The sequence below is a fragment of the Eschscholzia californica genome, unplaced genomic scaffold (assembly GCF_041429995.1).
Source record: "Eschscholzia californica isolate CP2 unplaced genomic scaffold, dmEscCali1.0.p SCAF_2, whole genome shotgun sequence".
In the NCBI taxonomy this organism is placed as follows: domain Eukaryota; kingdom Viridiplantae; phylum Streptophyta; class Magnoliopsida; order Ranunculales; family Papaveraceae; genus Eschscholzia; species Eschscholzia californica.
The window spans coordinates 57,665,661-57,690,374 of NW_028238309.1; the positions used below are offsets into that span (position 1 = coordinate 57,665,661).

Sequence of the window (24,714 nt, forward strand, 5' to 3'; positions counted from 1 at the left end):
TAAAACATATTCAAAGTGACATTTAGTTGACATTTGATTCACACAATACATCATTTTTATCTAAAATTACATTATTTTAGATAAAAATGGTTCATTTGTACGGTCACCTCATAGTTCATTCTCATATTTTCGAACCTATCCATCTAGTTAATTTCGAAAATATTAAAACCAACCATGAACGACAGATAATCAAAAACAAAACCAATCTACTTTTATATAGCTAGATCGGTAAAATCATGATCGGTTCAGGTAGACGGACATAATTTAGAAAGAGAAATAGATCCCACTTCTCTCCCTAAATCCTGTCCGTCCACCTAAACCGATCGAGATTCTACCAACCTAGCCTATATAAGAAATCAACAGACGATCCGAGAATCATGTCAACTAAATATCTCTATAAACATATTTTTTAGATCTAAGGGTTGTTATTCGTCATCGTCGGAGCCGAACAAAGAGAAGCGATTGTACAAAAGAAAGAGTAAAAGTAGAAGAAAAAGAGCAACACCTACCGGAGACCCACTAAGACGGTGAATAGAATCGGGTTCAGTACCAGCAGTGGAGAAAATACTTGAAAGAAAAGAACCACGATCTGAGGAAAGAAATTGGATAAGTAATAAAAGTATAATTGGTACTAAAAGTAAACCAATTGGACTTAATAGTTCTGAAATTGATTCAGTTATAGCTTCTCCATCTCCTAATAACATGGGTACTATAACAATTAGTATAACTACTACTATTAGTAGTATTCCATGTGGTGCTCCTCCTCCCCCTCTTCTTTCTTGATCTATCATCTTTACTCTTTACTCTTTTCTTTCTCTCTCTCTCTTTAAAAACTCCCCACTTCTTCTTTCCTTATGAACTCTTTACTTCTCTCTCTCTCTCTCTCTCTCTCTCTCTCTCTCTCTCTCTCCTCTCTAACAACTCTTTGTGTTTCTTTCTCTTTTACTATGTTCTTTCTCTCTCTCTCTCAACTTTCTTTCTTTCTTTCTTTCTTTCTTTCTTCCCCTTAAGTTTGGGTTTTAGAGGGTGAAATGTGTTTGTGATGAGGTGGGAAAGAGGTAGACATAAACCAAAGGACTGGTATCTTAATAGTGAGCTTAAAGTATAGGTTTTTGGTTTGGGCTCTTCAAATTTTATACTAGTATTTGTTAAATTAGAGCATTCAAATAAAAAATGGAGACGAAAAAGTAGACCATTAGAAATTTGAGAGACATGAAGTCTTCTCTTCCACGTGTAGGCATGATGCCTTGTGTTTACAAAATTAAAAGTATTCATTAGATTAGTAACTTTGTACGAATAAAAAATCATTTCCATTCTCAGTTTCTTCTATTATCTCAACAATCTCCTGCTCTCATCAAAAAAAAAAAAAAACAATCTCCTTTACAAACATTAGTTTTAACTTCCATAGACTATGAAATTGAGATTTATTATATCCAAGCTCTTATGATAGTGATGAGTGAAGTGAGGTTTTTTCTAACTCTCTTTCACAATTAATGAAGAATTGTGCCAACAAAATGAAAACTGAAAATAATCTATCACGAGTTTCAACATAAACTCAATGCATTTCCACCAAACATTAATACCAAAATGTAGTAATTTAAAACGCAACTCATTATCCCACTCCATATTTTCTCGGAGAATACTAAGTGTACAATTAATGAAGAATTGTAGTAATTTAAAACGCAACTCATTATCCCACTTCATATTTTCTCGGAGAATACTAAGTGTACAAAGAATCTTTGACAAGATTCTTGACACGATGAATCACACGGATAAAAGAACGGCTCAGATCAAACTTTGAAGTATTTTAGTCTTTTAGTGAAAATGACTCATCATGTCAAGGATTTTATCATTGTAACACTCCCGTATTTTCTCACCCACAAAACTACAATATTACTATCTCTTAACAAAAAAAAAAAAAAAAAAACTACAATATTACTTTGAGACAATTAACTATGTCCACAAAAAACACCATCTTAACGTACCAAGATGGCCCATCTTGACTATCACTTTTGGACTATAGGTTGTTTGGCGATTACCTATAGAATCCTGACCCCATACTATACCATCCCCGAATATACCATTCCCACCACCTATGAGCGCATTTGGGCATACAACACTTTGGCTCCACCTAAGCAACTTGGCACGTGCCTAACACCTTTTTTTTGTAAACCAAATCTATTAAAATAACACATAATTTGAATAAAGCAAATTATTAATAATTTTATAACTTCTTTGCTTAGTGAAAGAAAGCAAGATATGTAAATATTACTGAATTTTATATACAAAATAAAGTTAAACTTGCAGACCGACCAAAATAAATTATTTTTGTTGATTTTGAAACACAGTAACACACTGACCAAATAGAACCGTCCACAAGAATATGTATACTATAAACAACTTATAAATGTGACGGTGATTGTTATTTTTTATACTGCATGTCATAAATTGAATATATATAATTTGCATTTCTTTAAAAAAAACGGCTAACTAAAACATAGGATTATAATGTTCTACGAATATTAGATTCTTTTTCTCCCTTTCAACCTAGTAAGGGTTTGTTAAATTTGATCACATAAAATTACACTCGTACCATATTATCTCATTCTTATTTTGACTATGCGAAAAAATAACATAATGAGTGTGAAGTTGGGTGGATGGGAAAGAAAGGTCACTTTAGGTGGCTTAATCGTCAATGGCAATAAAGTGTGTCCTTGACTATCTCCTTCAGGAAAAACGTGAGGGCTGCTCCCGAGGTCCCATAGAGAGATGCCAAATCTCATAAATCACTAATCCCCTTTGAAGCACTAATCCCCTTTTATTAGAAAAAGATTATCTCTAGGGCAAGGACAATTAAATCATCATACCCACTATCAACTACCAATCTCTCCTACCCCTAATCGATAAAAATAGGTCTAATCTACCCCTAATCGACAAAAAGAGGTCGAAGGTGAAACAAGTGAAGAAATTTTTATCCACCTCTTTATCTGCGAAAGAATGTGATAAGATCGATTCATTAGATAGAGGAATGAAACAGAGAAGAAGAAAGATGGATGGTGTCACGCCCTCTATGAAGTTACACTATCTCTTTTGTTTAAAGAGAGCGTGGGTGAGAGTGATAGCAAACTGGAAGCTTAGAGATTCGACAAATATACCATTGTCGGTTGTGATATGATGTCCACGGTGTGGTTCATCTGGAAGGGTCGATGTCAAACTATCTATTTTTGAATCCAAACAAATTGTTCCCAAATTAGTGGTAGAATATAGAAATTCACTAAAATGGGTAAAACCTCCCAAAACATAACAAGAGTGAAAAATCAGCTCAAGTGAAACCTTACCCAAAATCCTCATAGAGAAATAGTTTCTAGATTTGAAATTCCTCTCTACTAGGCCACATTATAGAAAATTCTATAGGCAGTCCTAATGCCTAACCCTTCCCCAAGCTTTAGAAAGCATCATTAAGTTACATTGGGTTTGGGACTACCAATTTAGGAGTGCCTGTAGTCTTGATGTCTGCGAATTTCTATACGCACCGTAGATCGCCTTGCAACCTAAGACCACGGGGCACCCACAAGTGAGGTGGGTACCTACTTCACTAGATAAAGCTCATCCTCTCATCCACATTAACTAATTGGAGCTTGCACTTAGAAGTCAAAGGTGTCCCTCGGGTGCCTACGGGTTTCCCTTGACATCCCTGCAGCCTGATTCAGTCTGGTCTAATTCTTCCTCCGGCATGGGGTAACCTAGTCCGCAGTGAAGTGGGTTGCAGTGGGCTAGGCCGAGATCAGGCTTCATCCATACCATATTAAAATTAGCATGATCAGAATAGTAACCGATGTTGTTCTCTATTCCCGTATAAATCATCAAAATAGAGGTTTTCAACTCAACATAAATCTATAAAGTCGCCATGCAAGAATAGGTTGAAATTTAGCTCGCCGTTTGAAAAGAAACCAAGATATTTCACTTTCTTAACCAAAAGAGAAATTTGTGACATGCATTTACAACAACAAAATAACATTTAGGAATCTCACCTTCATTCTCGAGGTTCAAAAGGCGTTACATGCAATTGAGGTTCTAGTGATGTATTTTTCGACACCCTCTTTGGCTATCGTTGCAGCTGTTCTTATTTGATGTCGCTTCTCTTTTTAAACCCTGTTTCTTCGTAGAAACTGAAATAAAATTTCCAAATCATATCGAATTGAAACCAATATAGCTTTGTGCACAACATCTAAAGAAAAACAGATGATGACATGAGCGACTCCCTATCCCAAGAAATGGTACACACATGTTAGCTTGCTAATCCACATTTAAGCTGAATTGTCGTATCCTTAGTTATGCCATTATATGAGTATAGTACTATTTGGGATCCAAACTAGGAGTTTCTCATTTAGCTAGAGTCATTAGCTATGTATAATAATCAGAATCTACCCGTGTTTCGTGTCTGCCCTAGTTTACTTCTCGTTTAGGACAACGTAAACTATACCCTTTCCTGTCGACCTAGACCCATGCAATTGATGCAAATTTGGAATTTGTAGTTAACAACCACAAAGAGAGACGATTGTTCTAAGAATCTCATGTTTCATAAATCACATATCATCAGTCAGTTTTAAACTACATTTGTTGATAAAAAAAATCACAAATGATAATTAGTGTCTGATCAATACGCGATATACTTAAAAAATCACAAATGATAATTAGTGTCTCATCAGTCAATTTCAAAAGAAATCTCAAATATTGAGTTTCTTCTTAAGAAATTTTAGAATTAAATGATATCATGTCATCTTAAGAACTCAATTTGAATTTTGCATTGGAGATCGTTCAAAAAAATCAAAAAATTCTTGGTGCCACATCATCATAATATGATTCTAAACTAGAAGTCCTAAGAAGATGATCATTTCACTAAATGAAGGTGATTTTTTAACTCTTTCTATTTTTTGCATAACATAGACTCAATGTTATTTCTGTCTATCTATAAATTGTTAACTTATTTTGTAAGAGTACCTTTAAGTTTCATTGTGTTTGTATCTCTTTCTCACTATCATCTTCCTATTCGTAATGTTGAAGGTACGATAATTAGGTAGTAAGGGCGATGTTTTCTAGAGTTGTTGTGGAAATGGTGATCATAGTTAAAATAAACAAGTTGGACATTTGTTGGAGGTCTGTTGAATTTAAGGAATAGAGATCATTAATGAGCAAAAAGAGAAGGGAAAAAAAAAATCTAAAGGGAGAATCTAATTGAAACTAAGCTAATATTTTGATAACAAAAGTATAAGCAGCGTCAGACGCAATTCTGGCTGCTTAAAGTCACGTAGGAAGAATGACAATTAACTAACTATCGTAGTAAAAATGCTAAGTTTTTAGATACCGTAAAACTCACGTCATAAAAGTCAATACTCGTGTCTTAATGTTTTTTCCTTTACAATCTACCCAAATTTATGTGTTTCTTGTCTATTCTCCGCTACACCTCTGTTAGCACCACTACTTCCCACACCCACCCCTACCTCTATCATCACCACCATCATTGTGCGTTCATCACCACAAGTGGCGTGCGCACCACGACCACCATCATTACCACCATAGCTATTACCACCACCATGGCCACCACCATCACCAAAATCACACCATCATTGTCATGTGGTTTTGAGACATCAAACTCTTTAGTATTGTAAAAGAAAGAAACCCTCAAATTGGTACAAGGAGAGAGAAAAGTCAAATTTTAACTTCTTAAATTGGAAAAGATTTTGAACTTAAAATTGATATAATGGAGGAGGGATGTCGAATATTGACTTATTAAAAATTAAAAGAATTTATAACTTATCAAAACAGAAAAGAAAATTTCTGACATATTAACAATAAAAGTTTATATGAATTAAAGATAGAAAATATATTATTGTCTTAAGCAGAAAACTATTTGATAACGTGACAAATTTAAAGACAAAATCCTATCAAATGCGTATGTTAAAACATAAATTATTTTCATTTTTAACTTATAACTCTAAAATCAATATAATCACACAAAATTTAAAACTGAATCTTTTTTTTAAAGGGAAATAAAAAACTGAATCTAGACTTGTTAAAATGAGAAACATTTTATAACTTGGTATCTAGTACTATCCACAAACAAAGACCTCATTTCAAATACTAAGGACAAATCCATAGTCTTTCAACAATAAACAGGACAATCCGAGGTCAACCAAAAGTCGTGTATAATAGTATATACCACAATGTTGTTTTCCAAATAAAACAGAGGTCCTACCAAAGGGGCAGACTCCTCCGCTCGGGTTTGCAGTCTGCTGCTATAAATAGCGGGAAATCCTATTTTATTTAGAGAGTGAGAGAAAAGAGGGATTCTTGGCGTTCGTAACTTCGAATCTTACTTGCTAAGCTAATCTTCGTCGTCGTCATCGTCTTCATCGTCATCGTCTTCTTCGTCATCGGAATTGTCGTCATCAGTAGTAGTATCAGCAAACAATGACGAGTTCTCCGACATCGTCATCATGTTCATCAGTTTCTGCTTTCTCATCTGTTACTAACAAGTTTGCTTCTCTTCCTATACTGGCGATGAAAGATAAAATTGTTGAAAAAGTTCAAGAAAATCGCGTTACTTTAATCGTTGGAGAGACTGGTTGCGGTAAAAATCTTATACTCTTTATCTAACTAGTTTGATTCATTCATAAACTGGTTATTTTGTTTCAGAATGTCGTAATTGGTTGTTCTGTGTAGGTTAAATGAATGAATAGTCTAGTTGGTGTTTGTGATATAGTTGGTTTTGTTTTATGTGATTTTTTTAGATTTGGGTAGGTTGGAATTGTGTGATTTATGATCGGATTTATACATTGAGTGATATCTATTTTTTGTTTATGTTTGTTGTTGAAAGTTTATGTTTGCATACTAGTCATGCTGTTTATTGGGAAAGAATTTCTCTTTGAGGGGGATCAATCTAGGTTTTCAATTTGAAAGTTATTTTTTTTTTTTAGGTTTTGTTACTTTGATGATTTTGAGTTAGATTTTATTGTACTTGGTTTTGTTAGTAATGGAAATGAGATACTTTTGGGAAGATTAGGTGATAACTTTAGACATAATAAGTAATTTGGAAATATGTCAGCCTTTTGTACTGTCTTACAATTGTATCATTTTGGTTCACTAATGATTGTGAAGTAATAGTTTGCGGAAACTCTAACCTCCCTTCCGTACTCACCGATTCCCTTACAGCTTTTATGTACTTTGGAGATTCAATACGCTAAATTTGGAGTGCGTGAAGTCTTAATTATCTTCTTTGCACTCAGTTATACCCGATTCTTACGTTCTTACTTTTATTTGCTTTTTGTCTATTGAAGGGAAGAGCTCTCAGGTCCCGCAGTTTCTTCTCGAGGAAGGCATGGAACCTATATTATGTACACAACCTAGAAGATTTGCCGTTGTAGCTGTTGCTAGAATGGTAGCGAAAGCTCGTAGATGTGATGTGGGAGGTGAAGTTGGATATCATATTGGTCACTCTAAGGTCATCTCACCAGGGTATGTAGTGTGGTTATTCCTACATTTCCAAGTGCCATCCTTATCATTTACTTTCTCCTCATTCATAAGTGTTTTTCTTCAAACGCTATTGGGTGTTGCAAGTGTTTCTTGATCATAGTCGATAAATGCCAGTAAAATAAGGGGTTGGATGTGGGTTTGGTGTACCTGATCAACCAGAACCAGACTTACATTTTAGGCAAACGTTCCCGAACCAAGTCCTGATTTGAGCAAGGACGGCCACGGCCCAAATTACTTCTATACATGTATATACTTTTATACATATATAGTTCTGTTTATGCTGACGAGAAGATAAATTAACTTGTCTTTTCACTTAACTAACACGGAATAGAAGTAAAAATAGAATGAAATATAATTTTTGTACTTAATGAAATAGAGAAGGGAATTGTATCTTTTCAAATCCCTTTTTGTTTTTCTAGTTTTCTTCCAATGGATAGTGAGAGAGAGACCAATATAACGGAATGAGTGTGCTTATTTCACTCAACTTACAACTTTTGGCTCTGTGAAGTCAGAAGCCGCCAAATTGATTGCGAAATCCAAAGAAGTTCTAGAAGGTTTATGTTGTAGAACTCTGCACGATTCCTTTTCCGCCTGTCATTTTATGTTATGGATAAACATACATGAGATCGGAAATGATGGAAAGAACTCGGAATTTTAGGTTGTTTTTGATAAGTGACTAGCACATCATTTTCTTCATGTGGTTTTTGGTTGGTATCAGGCTATCAGCACTTGCATAATATTCTTTATCTAATGGCTAACTGAATGAACATATCATGTTACAGGTCTAGGCTGGTTTTTAAAACTGCGGGTGTTTTGTTGGATGAAATGCGAGACAAAGGGGTTGCTGCACTCAGATATAAGGTTATAATTCTCGATGAAGTCCATGAAAGATCTGTAGAATCAGATCTTGTTCTTGCTTGCGTCAAGCAGTTTATGCTTAAACACCAGGATTTGAGGTTAGCAATTATTTCTTTCTGCATGTTGCATTACGTCTGTTACTTTTGACCTTTTCTCGTTGTACCTTTCAACTTGATCATGTACAGTTGGTTTCTATGTGCATTTAAGTAATTTTATCAACTTCTAAGTTTCTCCAACTTTAGATTGAGTTTTGTCCTTTATATATTGGATAAAATCTCTAGATTGTTTTTTGGATCTAATAATTTTAAATTGTATTCAAGGTTGGTATTGATGTCCGCTACAGCAGACACTGGAAGATATAGGGATTACTTCAAGGACCTCAATAGGGATGAGAGGGTTGAAGTACTTGCCATCCCAAGTTCCAACCAGCAAGCAATTTTTCAACGGAGAGTTTCATATCTTGAACAGGTAATCATCACCTTTTTTTTTCCTGTCGCTAATGGAAGGACAACAAATAAATGCATATCTGTTACTTCATTATTTTTTGTGATTTTGAGTTGTAACACCATGATTATAATTGGTTTTCATGTGGCACATTAATTTTTGAACCATAACCTACCGTACCTTCCACAAACGATGCTGTTTTTTTAACTGTTGGCGGTACTGGTTGCACAATGTCTTTTCCAATGGAGACTGCTGTTTATCGAAGTTCGATGCAAATTCAGCAAGTTTCACGTTCTCGTGCATTTCAATTATTGGCACTATTGTTAACTCAGTAGGAATATTAATGATAACTCTAGTTTCTTGCTTGTTGACCAGGTTACCGAATTTCTTGGGCTAGATTCGGAATCTTTGCTGAGTACATATTGTTCTGGACCTAGCGCCAGATCGTCTGATGCCCACATAAACCCTGAAGTGCACAAACTCATTCATGAGTTGGTATTGCACATACATCGAAATGAACCTGACATTGAGAAGAGTATTCTGGTTTTTCTTCCAACGTACTATTCATTAGTGCAGCAATGGGTTCTTCTAAGGCACTTTAGTTCAACTTTCAAAATCCACATTCTTCACAGCAGCATTGATACTGAGCAGTCTCTGATGGCTATGAAAATATGCAAATCCCACCGAAAGGTAAATATTCTACTTGCTATTGTGAGTATTATCACATTATTTTATGTCTGAACTCTGAAGTACACAATGAAAGTAGGAAACTGATATTGTGGGGGTTCTCTGATAGTGCAATGGGTTCAATAGTGAGAATAGTTCCGTAGAGATTATATATTTGGAGTATCTATGAACACGTCTGTGTGGAAAAAATGCGTTTTTGGTAACATTCTAAACTCTGGGATAGCTTAGTATCATCTAGCAGAGGTTCACATAAAATGGTAATAAAATTGAACTTTGTATTAAGACTGGCGTGTAAACTTTGTCTCACTTTGTTTAACAAGAGAATGAATAATAGCTTAATCGTATAAAATTGTATCTCTATCACTTCTTTTCTTCCTTTCTCATCTTTCTTCCTTCTTCATATGAATAACGGGAATGTGTGTTCAGACCCCCCTCCAACTTATCGTGGATTTTGATGCTTTAAAACTATATAGTTGTGATGTGTTTATGAATCTGTGTTTTGACAATTAAAAAGCTTTTCTTATTCTTCTATTTTCTTTATATGGTAAATAAGAACAGATGAGATCTGGATTATGAAAGGTTTCCTATGGTTGCAGGTTATATTAGCCACAAATATTGCAGAATCATCGGTCACTATTCCAGGGGTGGCCTTCGTAATTGATTCTTGCCGATCATTGCAAGTCTTTTGGGACAATATTAGGAAGAAAGAATCATCGGAGCTTCTTTGGGTATCTAAGTCTCAGGTACTTAGAGACTCTTGCATGCATTTCTTTCTCAAAAGAAAAAGAGAGATTTTTCGAAACAACAGCTGATTAAGTTTTCTTTCGTGACGATTGACTTCAGGCTGAGCAACGTAAAGGGAGGACAGGACGAACTTGTGATGGTCAAGTTTATCGATTGGTACCTCGGTCATTTTTCAATCAGTTCGAAGATCACGAACGCCCATCTATATTGCGATTATCACTAAGACAACAAGTGCTTCTTATATGCTGTGCTGAATCTAAGGCCATCAATGATCCCAAAGGTGTTTATTGATTTGAATTGCTAGTTTTTCAGCTTAGCGCAGATTTAAACCTACATAACCGCACGCCAAATAAAATATTGTGGCAACACATTTCCTTTCTGACACCTGGTGAAGTGGGGCCCATCCTTTATAAACACAATATTTGATATACTTTACGTACAGTTTTTATGTTTGCTTTTGTATGTTTAAACCAAGTTTTGTCATTCACATTAACATGGAAGTTTTGGTTTTCAAGTCTTGTTGTCGAAAGCAATGGATCCCCCAGATCCTGAAGTAGTGGAAGATGCATTAAATTTGCTTGTTGACACCCATGCTCTGGAAAAGCAAGTCTCTCATAGGGGCCGGTACGAACCAACATTTTACGGGAGGCTGCTTGCTAGTATGACATTGTCCTTCGATGCTTCTGTGCTTATACTTAAATTTGGTGCTATTGGAATGCTTCGTGAAGGGATTCTAATTGGTATAATGATGGACACAAATCCTCTACCAATTCTTCGTCCATTTGGGCAGGACAATTTGGTAATACATGCTATGTTATTTAGCTCTTCTTAATAGTGAAGTCAAACAATTATCTGGTTCTAAATCTTAATTTCTAATCTTCAGTTTGACGAACATCTTTCCTACTTCTACGAAGAAGATGGTGAAATCACGGTCTTAACTGGAAAAAAGGAACTGATATCCATGGGTAACCTCTGTGCGTACGAATTTTGGCAACGTGTTTTCAAGGTAAATTTAAGTTCTGCTCGAATGTCGCATCTTATTCTTCCATGTTAGTTTTACTAATTGCAGACTTACCAATTTTATATTAATTATATTTAATTAGGGGCCTATTTTACACATTCTAAGATGTTTATGGCTCTTATTAGTTGATCCTCAGTCAGTCCAAACTTCTATTTTATTTACTCCCTTTTATGGGAAGTTCGGAACAGATAAGTCCGGGAGATTTGTGGTGATATTTTTGGAAAAGCGGGAATTAACTGTTTCCTGAAAAATCTCCTTCCCTGTTTTAATTTCCCCGTTACTGTTCTAACATCTAACGTTGCTTATCTCATTAACGTGATCTGTTTTTGAAGGATAAGAATCGTCTGGAAAAGCTGAAACAACTTCTTGACCTTGATGGACGTACAGAGAAGTTCCCACCTAAAATTGAAGAAGAATGGTGTTCCTCCCACAATCTTCTACAAACATCACTGCATAATGTTTCTGAAATATGTACGGTGATAATAACTCGCAAATGCCTCTATAGGTCATGAACTTTGATTGACGAATTTAATTTCTTCTTGTCTTTCGTTTGACTTTCAGATGAAGATATATTAACTGCAATGCATCGATATCGACCCAAATTCCTAGTTACATCAGATGCACTTCCATCTTATTACTCTCCGTACGAATTTGAGCATACATGTTTCCTTGGATATTGTACTAATAGAGACGGAGATCCACTTCCTGACGACAGTGTTGATGTAGCCAATGCCACAATGACTTGCCTTATTTCACCTTATGTTACTCAAGATGACTTTAAATCCACTGTAGTTGCCGAGAAGCTTTCAACTATAACAAAAGAGGTATCTCATTGTCTCTTGTCGCTCTTGTTCATTGTTTGTTACCGTGTATGTCCATACTTTTTTCACTTGTTACGTTTGAACAGATAATAGCTGAACATAGACAAGTGGATACTGGGAATCAGGATACACCAAATAACGAGGCGGATTATCAGGACACAGGTGAACCTGCACTTTGTAGATACTTTGTTAAAGGGACATGCAACAGGGGCAGCCAATGTCCCTTCTCTCATTCCTTAAATGCTCAAAAACCTGTCTGCAAGTTTTTTTTCTCTCTCCAGGTATCACACTTTTCAGGTCTTTTCTGTTCCTTTTTATTACGATGATATCCTGAAGATGGTATTCTGCAGGAAAAGAGAACTGCTAAGTGCTAACTATGATTTGTGATCGATGGTTTTGAGCAGGGATGTCGAAATGGAGCCTCTTGTTTCTTTTCTCATGATCTTGGTCTACCAATGTTACCCAATACTTCTAGTTCAAGTTTTTGTGCACCAGAGAATGGAAAACCAAACCCAGCTCGTTTTCTGCAGTTACTGCCTGCAACTCCTGATCGTTTTACTCTGATATTGGACGATGCCGATTTGCACTTCTCCTCACATCTCTCTCACCATCGCAATCCAACAGGGATAATAGCAAGTACTAGTCTTTCTTTTTCCTCCTCTGTCGATGACGACTCAACGTTAAATGGTGTCAGAGTACTCTACGACTTGAGACACCCATACCAGACAATCATATCCACATCTGGTGATAACAGTATTCCGTGGAGAGAAGTACGATGTGTGTTATGGTTTGTCCAGTTTGAGGTCAACAAAAACGAGGAAGCAGAAGGACAGCGCTCTCTCTTGAGGAAGTTCTTCGAGTATCTTGCTATCAGAATGTTGGGCGACTCCTTATATGATTTGCGCGCGATCATTATAATAAACAACATTCGGTTTTCACATCTTCAGGTAATTTTGATAAACTTTCGTATTTCTTTTCTTTGAACATCTTCAGGACTTCCCTCACTCACCACTTATAAAATATGCCCTGTGTCCTCTACAACCCTTGTCCTTGAACATCTGACCAATTGCATTTGTGGTAATGTTCACTCACCGAACAAGTAAGCGAGTTTCACTCTTGAACCCGATCCCCGTGTTGAGAATGACCAAAAAGATGGAGCTTACTTGAACACAATATGTATACATCAAGATTCATTCTCTGCTGTGGGAAAGCACACGTGTTGCCACTCAACCAAAGTAGACTTCTTAGATTGTATACTAATAACTAATGAAGTATTTTTGGCCTTTTGTATCTCAGGTGGAGAAGTTAGCTCGAGATTCGTTCTTCTTCTTAACAGAGTCATTCCCATACGACGAATCAAGTTTCGGGGCGTTCAAAGACACCATTCCCATGGTGAAACCCATGATGGCATCTCTTCCTGTCGTATATGTCTTCGATCTCCATCCACCGAGCGACCTCCAATTTGGAGACTACTCATCAATTATCAAAACACAACTATACAAAAACCAGAGAGATTGAAGGAAGATTTTCTTATCGTGTATGTGCATAAAAACTAGTTAGTAAAGGTAATAAGTACTTAATATTATAAATTATAGCTTCGGATTTCTTAATATAAAGGTACTTTTTTTTTTTGTTGAACTAATATAAAAAGGTACTTGAATTGTTTACGTTCTTCCAAAAATGGTTCCTAAATGTATTAAGATTAACTATATTTCTCTTTATTTTATTTTGATATTTCTTCTTCCTTTATTTTTGACCCTCAAGACGAATGTAGTGTAATTTGACTCGAAGAGTAATTTTGAAAGTATTTTGCCCTTAAGGAACTTCTTGATTAACTAGAGTTGGAATGAAATGGATGGAAGAAAATGTCAACTTTTTTTTCCAGGCGGAAAACCCAACCATTGTTATATAAATAAACAAAAGCTTGTCAACATTATTTTTTGCCTCTCAGTATAACATTTTTTAATCGAACAAAATATAAGTTGTTTTTTTTTAACTTATAAGCATATTAAAATTTTGTTTTCGTCTCCAAAACTGATGTGGTTGGCTCCCATTAGTTCAACATTTTTCTCTCTACATGTCCCGACCACTGAGATGGACCGCATCAGCCTTCCGATTGTGGTCGACCCCATTTTACTACCTAAACAATCTATCACCTATAATTATCGTTTTATTGATGGGAATCACAATTTCCAACTATGAAGAAAGCAAACATATACGATGATTAGGTAATCTATATTGATTCTTCCCCAATTTACAAGAAACCCACCTGCCCCATCACATGTTTCATCCTTGACCACCACAAATTGTTTCAACCTCCTAACAGTCTTCCCCTTTCTTTTATTTCACTCACACTTTTCTTGTTTCTTCCATTTCCAACCCTCTAAATTAGTTTTCTTTCTCCTTTTTAAGCCCTAAGTTGAACCTCCATCTTTAGTTCTTTACTCCCATTCCCCTGATCTTCTTTCCTAAACAGAAGGGTCTAATAATGAGAAACTCGAGCCTTTTCCTCTCATTACTTTCCATACTTATGGCATTTTCTTGTCAGGCTATCTCGGCCTCTAGAAACGGAGACGAATATGTGAGAGACGCGTGTAGTGTTACTCGATATCCAGATGTTTGTATTCGTTCTTTAGAACCATATTCAAATTCAGCCAAACGAAGTTCGAAAAAATGGGCACAGGCAGCTTTGGTTGTGACACTAGGAGAGGCTAAAAATGTGGCTCATTACTTAAACAATTTGAAGAAAAATGAGAGTAGAATTTTGAAAAGGAGGCAAAGAAGGGCTCTTTCAGATTGTATCGAATGTTTTGAAGATACGGTCGATTACATTCAACAATCACTCAACGAGCTAAGGGATTTGGGCAGAACGAACTTCGAAGATAAGATCGGAAACATCGAGACATGGATGAGTTCTGCTTTGACATATGAAGATACTTGTATAGATGGGTTTGAGGAGGTTAGAAAGGGAAAACAGTTCAAATTGCTTCACAAAAAAGTTGTGAAGGTTACTTATATCACTAGTAATGCTTTGGCCTTCGTTAGTAAACTTGCATCTTCTGGTCAAAGAAGCTTAAATGATGAGCCATAACTTTGAAAAATATATTTTGTATACCACTCTACTAGTTACTATTTTTGTATGGAATGTAGTAGCTTTATGTGTACAATAAGAGCCAAAGCTTCCCCTTTCTCTTTTATTATGTAGTATGAGAGTGGTGGTTATAGTATGTATATGAAATGGCTCATATTTGAGTTTTTGAGATTTTAACATGCTTGGTAATCAATATTTTGTATATGCAAGCCATTGGACTTGAACGAACTTTTAAAAACCGAGGCGGCACGATAAAATCCTCCTTAACTTACATACTACTACATTTTCTACTCCCATCTTAACAATCTTATGACATGCTATTTGACCAACAAATTTCAAATCTCACAATTGGAATAGTAATCCAATAATTCATTAATGGGCAACAACTGATAGCTACGTTGATAGTGAATGTACTTCAAAACACTGGAGGTCACATGAATCATATTTCATTCCCGCCCTGCAAACATAGTCATAAAGTTTAGGGATACTTCTAATTTGGCCCCAAGAAGATGACCAACTCACCAAAATGGCCTCCTAAAGATGACCAACTTCCACTTTGACCCTCTTTTTATTTCTCCGCCAGTCAACTTTAACTGTTGACTTCTCCTTTTCATCTCTACCACTCTTGAAAATTCTTTCTTGCTGATCGACGACGACCGAAAACCATTTGGCTCCCATAAAGATGACCAACTCACCAAAATGGCTCCACATAGATGACTAATTTCCTTATCCTTTGTCACGTTCTTCGTGTCAGTCGCAGGTGGTCGACTAGTCATCGGTCGACAACCATCATTAATTTTTTTTCTTCTCCTTCCTCTCCTCCTCCCTCTACCACAACTTCCTCCAGTTGGCCATCACCTCTCTTCGCTCTCTCTATTGTGGTGTATCTATCCACAATAGAGAGAACCTTTGAGCTAGATGTTTACTGAAACTCTAGTTATAAGGTGTCATTGATGGAAGAGTGTTGAGAGAGAGGACATTAGAGAAGAGTGTTGAGAGAATGCGTGATGTTATAGAAGAAGAAGAAAACCCAACAACCGAATGTTTCAAATGAAAACTCCTCTTACTGCAGCGAAGAGAACATCCAACAACTGTATGTTTCAAATGTCCATGTAGATTCAAGTGAGGGGCAAAAAGTTAGTATTAATGTTGATGAGTATTTTCTGACTAAAAATGTGTTCGAAACTCGAGAGAAACAAATTGAATGGGCTAAGAAAATGGTACACGACATAATTTTGTGATTTTGATAGACAAGTCAGAGCTTAGAAAATGTGGCAATAAATTATCTCATAAAACTAATTTGTGAAATAAATGGTGAGTACCAGCCACACATACTAAAAACAATTTCGTTCCAAAACCAAATCCACCCCCGAGAAAAAAAGGGAAAAGTAGCACAAAACACTGCAACCGTCCATTCAATCTCGAAGGAATAACGGAGGAAGGTGATACGTGGAAGCTGATTGTTGTGTGTGGAATTCATAACCACAACTTAACCGAATCTCTCATCTGTAATGTGTATGCTAATAGATTGAGTTTTTAAGAGAAATATGTACTTCAAAAGCTATTGAAAATTGATAAATGTATTGCAACAAAAGTTAAAGACAACTTCAAACATGAGGTGACAAAGTCTAGAGTAGGGTGGGAATCGGTCCGGGTCGGGCCGGTCGGGTCATGTCATTCATCGGGTCGGGCCGGTCGGGATTTGAAACTCTATGGCCATTCGGACTTTCGAGTTTAATCGGGCAGGTTATTTAAAAAATCCTAGTGTCCAAAACCTGTCCAAGTCCGTCAAACTTTCCGGGTTTCTTGGGCATCGGGAGGTTGAGTTACTTGAGTATCGTGTTTTCACCAAAGTTGGTAAATATCTCAGTCGAAATGACCAAAACATTTCTATTTCGATGGTACCGAAATTTCTATCGAAACTAAAATTTAATTAAGATTCTTTTAACAATGTTGTGTCAAGGACACTCCACACTTGGACAAAATATATCTATATATATGTTATACATGCATACATAAATACATACAAGCAAGCATACATATAATGTGCATAGGTATCATCGTATAAATGGATGACGTTATTAAATAGGTTATGTCAGGTAAAGATTATCGGGCTGGCTCCGGCGGGGTGCCGGGTAGCACTTCAAAACGCGTACCCGATCTGTTGATTTCATCAGATCGTTCGGGCTAATCCCGCCTTCGAGTTTCGGATACCCGCGAGCTCTAACGGACATGGCTGCCCGTGACGGATTTCGAGTTTGCGGACTTTTTTCCCACCCCTAGGACTCTAGAGTATATAATTGGGCGCGAATAGACACCCGGCCGATTTGATCTTGGGTGCCTTTAGCTGCTCCCTCCTCGCCCAAAAGTTTCTCGTGTTTTTCAACTGCTTCGATTTTTCAATTTTGATTTCTCTCGGGTACCAAACGAACGCTTAAAACACTCTGCAAGCGGAAAGAAATTAAAATTCAGTGATAAGTTCTTCTCACTCTCTCTCTATATTCGGTCTTCACCTCCAAGCGACTCTCTCTTTGTTTTCCCTAGAGAGAGAGAAAGAGGGAGATGCCAGGGGCGGCGTTGGAGATGGAACCAGTAGAACCACAGTCACTCAAGAAGCTCAGCTTCAAATCCCTAAAACGTGCTCTCGACTTCTTCTCTCCAATCCATGGCCAATACGCTCCTCCCGATCCCGAAAGGTATCCCTTCACCATTCCCCCTTTTCTCTCTCTCTCTCTCTCGCAAACCCTAATTTTCTCTCGCCTCTTAAACCTTTTAATTTTTGTTATTCTACTTCAAGTACTAATATAATTTTGATTGTATTGATTCTCTTGTGGTTACGCAGTAAGAAGATGCGAATGAGTTACAAGGTAAGCAAATTATATTTCTTTTTATCAATCTCTTCATAACATTGTGATTGGGAGTCAATTCTGTGTCTGATTGATTCTGTAGTTTAAGTTCTTAATTAGAAGATTTTGATTTTAGTTGTTAGTTTTTCAAATCTCTGATGGTTTTTGGTTGATTGATTTTTAAAGATGCATGCTGAGTATGGAGTAGTAAAGAATTTAGGTCAGTCTGGACAGCAAGCTGTTTCTACTTCACAAGATCACCAGAATTCTAAATCTTCTGAAGTGTTGGCTCTCACAGGTATTTCTATATTCTTATGCTCTCATATAACTGTGTTTTTGTATTCTACTGTTTTATTCTTATATTGGAGCAAGAAGTTCGTATAAGCAAGTCTGTTAAAAAATCGACAAGTTATTAGATTGGAGCAAGTTGAAGTTGAAATGTCGATAAGCAAATGTTTTTGCTTGCGTTTCGTATTCGATGATCTTTGAAGTTTTGTTATTTATTTATTTTGAGAACCCTTTAACAAGTTCTACAAGAGTCTTGTTCCATCTTATGCAATATTTGCGTCTTTACCAGTGTTGACCAGTGTTGAGATGATGACTACGGAGTTTTCAAATAGGATATATGATACGTAGACTAAACTAAATTTGTGTTGGCTAAGTTTGAGATTTGAGTTATCTAATTTGGTAGGTCTGCTATCCGTTCAATGTTTTAAGTTTTATATGATTCCTGATTATTCTAATTTTTGTTTCCCTAACTGAACCCAATTTCAAGTCACGCTACTAATACGAGTCACTTTGTAGTTTGTTCAGAATCAATTAGGCATCAGTGTATGCATAAGGTAGTATATGCAAAATTACTGTGATGACGTGAAATAACATTACTGTATGTTTCGAGGTTTATCTTGGAAATGAATATGACCTTTACCTGGGATTCCTTGCATTCATTTGATGCAGGTCCTGAAGGTTCTGGAGATTTACAGCAAGGGGTCCAAAATGCATTAGCTCTTTCCCTTCCTCTTCAACCAAAAGGACCGTAAGTTTTACTCTTTTTCCTGATAGTTACTTTCTTAAGTTTTTTTTCTTTTGAGAGATATGAATATATTTACACAAGTAGTTTTTTTTGTAGTCAGAATAAATGATTACATGTCTTCTGATTTCCAGCAATGATACAAGTGGTGCATCTAGAAACACATCTGGAGTTTTAACATCTGCTACAGGCTCAGAAAGGTGCTTATCTTCTAATTTTATTTCTATGCTTCCTTTTCATGATTTGGGTTACATACCGACAACCTTTTGTTTCCTATTGTAACCTCAATATTACTGGATCAATGCGTCCCCTGAACAGGGGCGGGTCTATTAAGGGATCAGCCCCGGCTTTTGCCCAGTCTGGAAATTGTAAGGTTTTCAAGAAACTAGGAACATTTGGTAAATCTATTATTGTTAATTGCTACTCATCTTCCAGAAGTGGGTATTCTTGGGAAACAATGTTACCGACTTAAACCCACCTTTTAGTAAACTCACATCTCAGCCATCCTGTCCCTGGGTAGCATTTGTGGATCTACAATTGTCACATAGGAAACAAGATAACTACAATTATATCAAGGACTTCGTGTTCCTTCTATTTTATTACTTTTTTTGTTTTTCATTAGAGTTATTATTATATGTAAGTGATAGGGGTGGGAATTGGCCCTAATATCGCAACTGCCTATACCTCCTCAAGTCAAAAAGTCCCCAAGGGTACGTGATAAAAGTCTCCAACATACTTAGCCGTACCTGACACTGACAAAACATGCGGGTTAGCTCGGGATTTGAAGTTCACCCAGCAGCACACCAAATATGTTCAGTAAAACTCCGGTCTGGATTCTATAATACAATTGCTTGTGCACAATTAATTGCTATGAGAAGTTTTTGAGAGAAGGAGAGTGCCGAGTTCTTAATATGTAATTTATACTCGAGTACCCGTGCAGGATGGATTCCCACCCCTTGTAAATGATAGTTATTTATTTAGCAGTCAAAATGATTATAAATGTAGGAAAAACTGTTGTTTGACGATTAGAGTAAAAAAATTCTGATGCATTTGACCTTCACTGCGAAAATATCCACTTCTAAAGCACTTGTTTCGGCCCCCTGTCCTTAATTTCTAATTTGCCCCTTTGCCCCCTCTCCTAAACGACTTGTTTGTTGTATCTCAGGAATACATCAACTTCTGCCCTCATGGAAAGGATTCCTAGCAGATGGCCCCGTCCAGTATGGCGTGCTCCATGGAAGAACTACAGGGTACACCTAATAATTCTTATCTTATTGTATGATGACATACTTGAAATGAGCAAGCTATAGTACTCTGTTCTCGTAGCAGACTTGCAAAACGTACTAGTTTTTTTTCCTCAAGGAAGAAACCGGTTTTTGTTCTGTTGGTTGCATATCCAATTCGTAATATTTAGTTTCTTTCTTCCGCTTTTCTGTTTTTTTAATTCTCGCAAGTAAGCATTGCGGCAGTTTTCTCTAAAGATTCTTTTAAATGGAGCTATGCTAATTTGTGTTATACTAATAAATAAACTTCATCCAACTTACATTAATCACTTTGTAGGTCATTAGTGGTCACTTGGGATGGGTGAGATCAATTGCATTTGATCCTAGCAATACATGGTTTTGTACCGGCTCTGCAGATCGTACAATAAAGGTATTGGAACTTTTTTGATCTCCAAACTGCTATATCTACAGTCTATATGTTGATGCTCCAGAACAATTTGTGCTTGTGTTGTTTGGATGTTCTAATTATTGCTTAAACTGTTATATTTCATTAGTTAGCTTCATATTGAAATAGATAACATATTCATTTTGAGTAATCAGAACCTATTTTTTTTTACTTTTGGTAAGATATGGGATGTAGGAACTGGGAGGTTAAAGCTCACATTAACGGGACACATCGAGCAAGTACGAGGTTAGGTTCTTTCTTGCTCTTTCAATTGCATAAATTGTCTGGGAATGCACATTTACATTCTCTGTTGTGGATAGTCACTAACCTGAGCATCTATTTTCTGCGTAGGCCTTGCTGTGAGCAACATACACACATACATGTTTTCTGCTGGGGATGACAAACAAGTTAAATGTTGGGACCTAGAACAGAACAAGGTAGGTGGAAAGTTTTGTTCTCTACTCTGGCGACTAGCTTCAGTCTTGCTCGGCTAATTTGGATGTTTAAATCGACTGCTACTCTGATAGGTCATCCGGTCATATCATGGTCATTTGAGTGGTGTTTACTGCTTAGCTCTTCATCCAACTCTTAATATTTTACTAACTGGAGGACGTGACTCTGTCTGTCGGGTAAGCAATATATTCATCAAGTAGTAATTAAGCCTTAGGAAACCATGCTATGTTTTATGCCTAAAAGTTGTTTCTTATGTTCCAGGTTTGGGATATCCGTAGCAAGATGCAGATCCATGCTCTCTCTGGGCATGACAATACAGTTTGCTCAGTTTTTACTCGACCCACGGTAAATGATGCCCTAATATATTTGTCTTATGACGGTTTACAATACAAATAAAACTGTTTCATGACTAATTTATGACCTTACATGTATAAGTTGTGCACAATTTTCGGTTTCTGCACGTAGAATTGTCGTGTCTTCAAATATAGAAAATACCTAAGAATATCTTTGCTATTGTTGGAGAATTTTTGTGTTCACTTCTGTAGTCACAGACCTTTGAGACACAAGTGATCAGTCACCTACATGTATTTTCAGATGATCTTCTTCTGGTGCATCCCTCCCACCGCTCTACTAACAATCCAAAAGAAACAACTATAGTGAGGGACTTGAGTGATATTATTTTAGCTATAGATATCTCACTCTTTCTAGTGAATTTCAAGGTTTTGATGCAATCATTTGCCTTCTGTTAGGATCAGCTTTGCATTGTCGGCTTTCCCCTTATATCGTTAAGTAATTTTTAAAAAATTAAGAGCAAAAGTATATTTAGGTTCATTTGAAGTGATTGTTAATTTGTACGTGCTTAATAAATTACACCGATTTTGGAAATGGGAAAACTACTTTTAAGTCGACTCCGAACAAGACTGACAACATCTCCATATATTTTGTGATCAAAATGTCCTACCGGAATGAACTTAACTGTTATTATTTTTTCAGGATCCACAAGTTGTAACTGGTTCACATGACACAACAATCAAGTTTTGGGACCTTAGATATGGTAATTATTAATCTATATGCATGTACACCCAATTTCAGTTATGAAATGAATAGGCTTCTTAACTGTTTCAATTGGTCTTTCTTGTAGGAAAAACAATGGCAACTCTCACCCACCATAAGAAATCTGTTCGAGCAATGGCACTTCATCCAAAGGAGTACGTATTTTGACATATTGTTCCCTCTCTCTTCCCATTCCATGTCTCGAGCCAATGACTTATGTCATCATCTCTGACTCCAGCAGTTGGTTGTCGATACCTTGGAAATATGTTACCCCCTGATAGTTCTTGTTTGTCCTTTCATTGGAAGCTTGTAATTTGTAAATGAAGTCTAATATCATCTTCTCATATTTCAGGAATAGCTTTGCATCTGCATCAGCTGACAACATAAAAAAATTCAACCTTCCGAAAGGAGAATTTATGCACAATATGCTGTGAGTACTCAGTAATATACCATAATATCTATTTTGTTATGGAAATGTGCAATATAAATTGTCTTACTCGGCATGTGAAGGGGGCTTCCACTTTAGCTATTTCCTATCTATCTTCCTGGCCAAGTTGATAAGGGCCCCAGTGTTGGCCTCACTGACCTTGAATTTAGTTATATATTACACAAAATTTTACAAATGATCGAACAATTAAATCATCCGTGTCTTGCTAACTGTCAAGAATGATCTTATGCAGTTCCCAGCAGAAAACTATTATAAACGCAATGACTGTCAATGAAGATGGTGTAATGGCTACTGGAGGTAAATTGCAAATTATATATATTCATTGTTTGACAAATAAGTTTTATTATGCAAATTATTGGAGGTCAATCTAGGAATACTTCTATACATGCATGTGTAGGAATTTCTGTTGACTGCGACTGGTTTATATAGGATACTAGGCTAATCAATAAACCCAAAATTCTTTTTACCTATCAGACCCTTCTAGAGGAACCATTAGAAGGCTATCCCCATCTACAACCTGCCTAGATTACTAATAGTTCCACACTTCCACTCTTGCTAACCTAACCCAATGATGTTGTACTAGCCTTCTTACATGAATGTAATATTGATACTTTTACGGCTATCAATATTGTACACCAGTATGAGATGCAATACGACAAGGGAAGAAGGCTAGTCCAAAGATACAACTGTCTATTATATATTCATATTCTTCTAATAGTTATTTGAGCCTTCACTTTTTACTTGCAATATATGTTACTTTTGGACCAACCATTGTTTCAATATGCATAAAAGATATTAACCTGGCCCTAGACTCCACGATTGCGTGGAAAATTCACATAAGATGTAGATACCGAATCTCGTATCATGCCCATTGATGCTACGTCGATCCTCGTGACATGTGAATGAACGTTTATTCTCGAAAATGAACCTAACTTTTCAAATATTTGGTATTTTGAAGGTGACAACGGAAGCATGTGGTTCTGGGACTGGAAAAGTGGACATAACTTCCAGCAGTCTCAAACAATTGTCCAACCTGGTATTTCATCCTTCATCTCGAATGCATTCTTTTAGTTATTAACGATATGTGGAATATCAGAAACTGATTTACATATTGTGTTGTTTGTATAAATTTTAGGGTCATTGGATAGTGAAGCTGGCATTTACGCTCTTTCCTACGACATAACTGGTTCAAGACTTGTTACTTGTGAAGCTGATAAGACGATTAAAATGTGGAAAGAAGACGAGAACGCTACTCCTGAATCACATCCTCTCAACTACAAACCACCTAAAGAGCTCCGTCGTTTCTAAGCAGCCGTCGTTTCTAAGCAGACTAATCATTTTTCCAGTAGAACTTCTCTCGTACAGGTACTCCATGATTACCTTATGGTGACGCTTCCCTGAAATACCTAATGAAGAGAATGACTTGGTCATTTGTTTAACTAGTTTTGCGCAAAGTTTTGCACTTAATCCAACTGTTGTTTATTATTAGAATTCTCCAACTTGAAATGTTATAATATGTGAATGTTAAGTTGAATTCTGAAGTACTATTTTGCTCCCAGTCAGGCAGTTTGGTAGAAGTCAAAGTCATGGTCGCACCACCTAATACGGTTATGCAGTAAATTTAATTTCTCTCTAATCTTAATAAGTTTAAAAGTTCAATTTTCGTTCGAACTCAGAGCTAAATTATGTAATTCTAATGCATATATCATAAGTGATGAGTCATTGATGTACTTATTAGTGAAGGAGTTGGATAAGCTTCAGTATCTAGGTTGGGAGTCCTGAAACAAACGTGAGAATTAGTTGATTACACGCCCATAGTAGGAGGCCATAGAATAATATGGGTTGACTGTCAAAATCACTTTCCTCAATCCCACCACCCAACCAATATGGATATTTTAAAGTCTTTCTTCTTAGTTCAAGAATCCAGCCAATTGATTTTTGTTCTTAATGGGTTACTCAAAGTTTCAGATCTTGAGAGAACATTCAAGAAAAGAAAAAAAAAGTGAAGGATATTTTG

General features: G+C 36.4%; 4 protein-coding genes across 4 annotated transcripts; 3 read left to right on the plus strand and 1 right to left on the minus strand.

Moving 5' to 3' along the window:
- Positions 1 to 380: 380 nt before the first annotated feature.
- On the minus strand, positions 381 to 882 carry LOC147559467 (uncharacterized). The gene has a single exon (XM_086661371.1). The coding sequence runs from the start codon at positions 789 to 791 to the stop codon at positions 426 to 428; it is 366 nt and encodes a 121-aa protein (XP_086517497.1). The 5' UTR covers positions 792 to 882; the 3' UTR covers positions 381 to 425.
- A 5,185-nt stretch (positions 883 to 6,067) lies between these two features.
- On the plus strand, positions 6,068 to 13,817 carry LOC147559468 (zinc finger (CCCH type) helicase family protein). The gene is made up of 14 exons (XM_086661372.1): positions 6,068 to 6,631; positions 7,338 to 7,515; positions 8,316 to 8,489; positions 8,712 to 8,859; positions 9,211 to 9,525; positions 10,119 to 10,265; positions 10,366 to 10,546; positions 10,782 to 11,065; positions 11,150 to 11,272; positions 11,620 to 11,758; positions 11,849 to 12,111; positions 12,195 to 12,389; positions 12,513 to 13,055; positions 13,405 to 13,817. The coding sequence occupies exons 1-14, from the start codon at positions 6,472 to 6,474 to the stop codon at positions 13,624 to 13,626; spliced, it is 3,072 nt and encodes a 1,023-aa protein (XP_086517498.1). The 5' UTR covers positions 6,068 to 6,471; the 3' UTR covers positions 13,627 to 13,817.
- Positions 13,818 to 14,492: 675 nt separating this feature from the next.
- On the plus strand, positions 14,493 to 15,376 carry LOC147559469 (pectinesterase inhibitor 6-like). Its single transcript, XM_086661373.1, has one exon. The coding sequence runs from the start codon at positions 14,597 to 14,599 to the stop codon at positions 15,197 to 15,199; it is 603 nt and encodes a 200-aa protein (XP_086517499.1). The 5' UTR covers positions 14,493 to 14,596; the 3' UTR covers positions 15,200 to 15,376.
- A 2,147-nt stretch (positions 15,377 to 17,523) lies between these two features.
- PRL1 (pleiotropic regulatory locus 1) lies at positions 17,524 to 24,365 on the plus strand. The gene is made up of 17 exons (XM_086661374.1): positions 17,524 to 17,895; positions 18,042 to 18,066; positions 18,232 to 18,343; positions 19,003 to 19,081; positions 19,210 to 19,275; positions 20,241 to 20,325; positions 20,636 to 20,728; positions 20,926 to 20,989; positions 21,095 to 21,180; positions 21,271 to 21,372; positions 21,458 to 21,541; positions 22,190 to 22,250; positions 22,338 to 22,404; positions 22,602 to 22,679; positions 22,930 to 22,994; positions 23,656 to 23,733; positions 23,833 to 24,365. The coding sequence occupies exons 1-17, from the start codon at positions 17,762 to 17,764 to the stop codon at positions 24,003 to 24,005; spliced, it is 1,452 nt and encodes a 483-aa protein (XP_086517500.1). The 5' UTR covers positions 17,524 to 17,761; the 3' UTR covers positions 24,006 to 24,365.
- Positions 24,366 to 24,714: the final 349 nt, after the last annotated feature.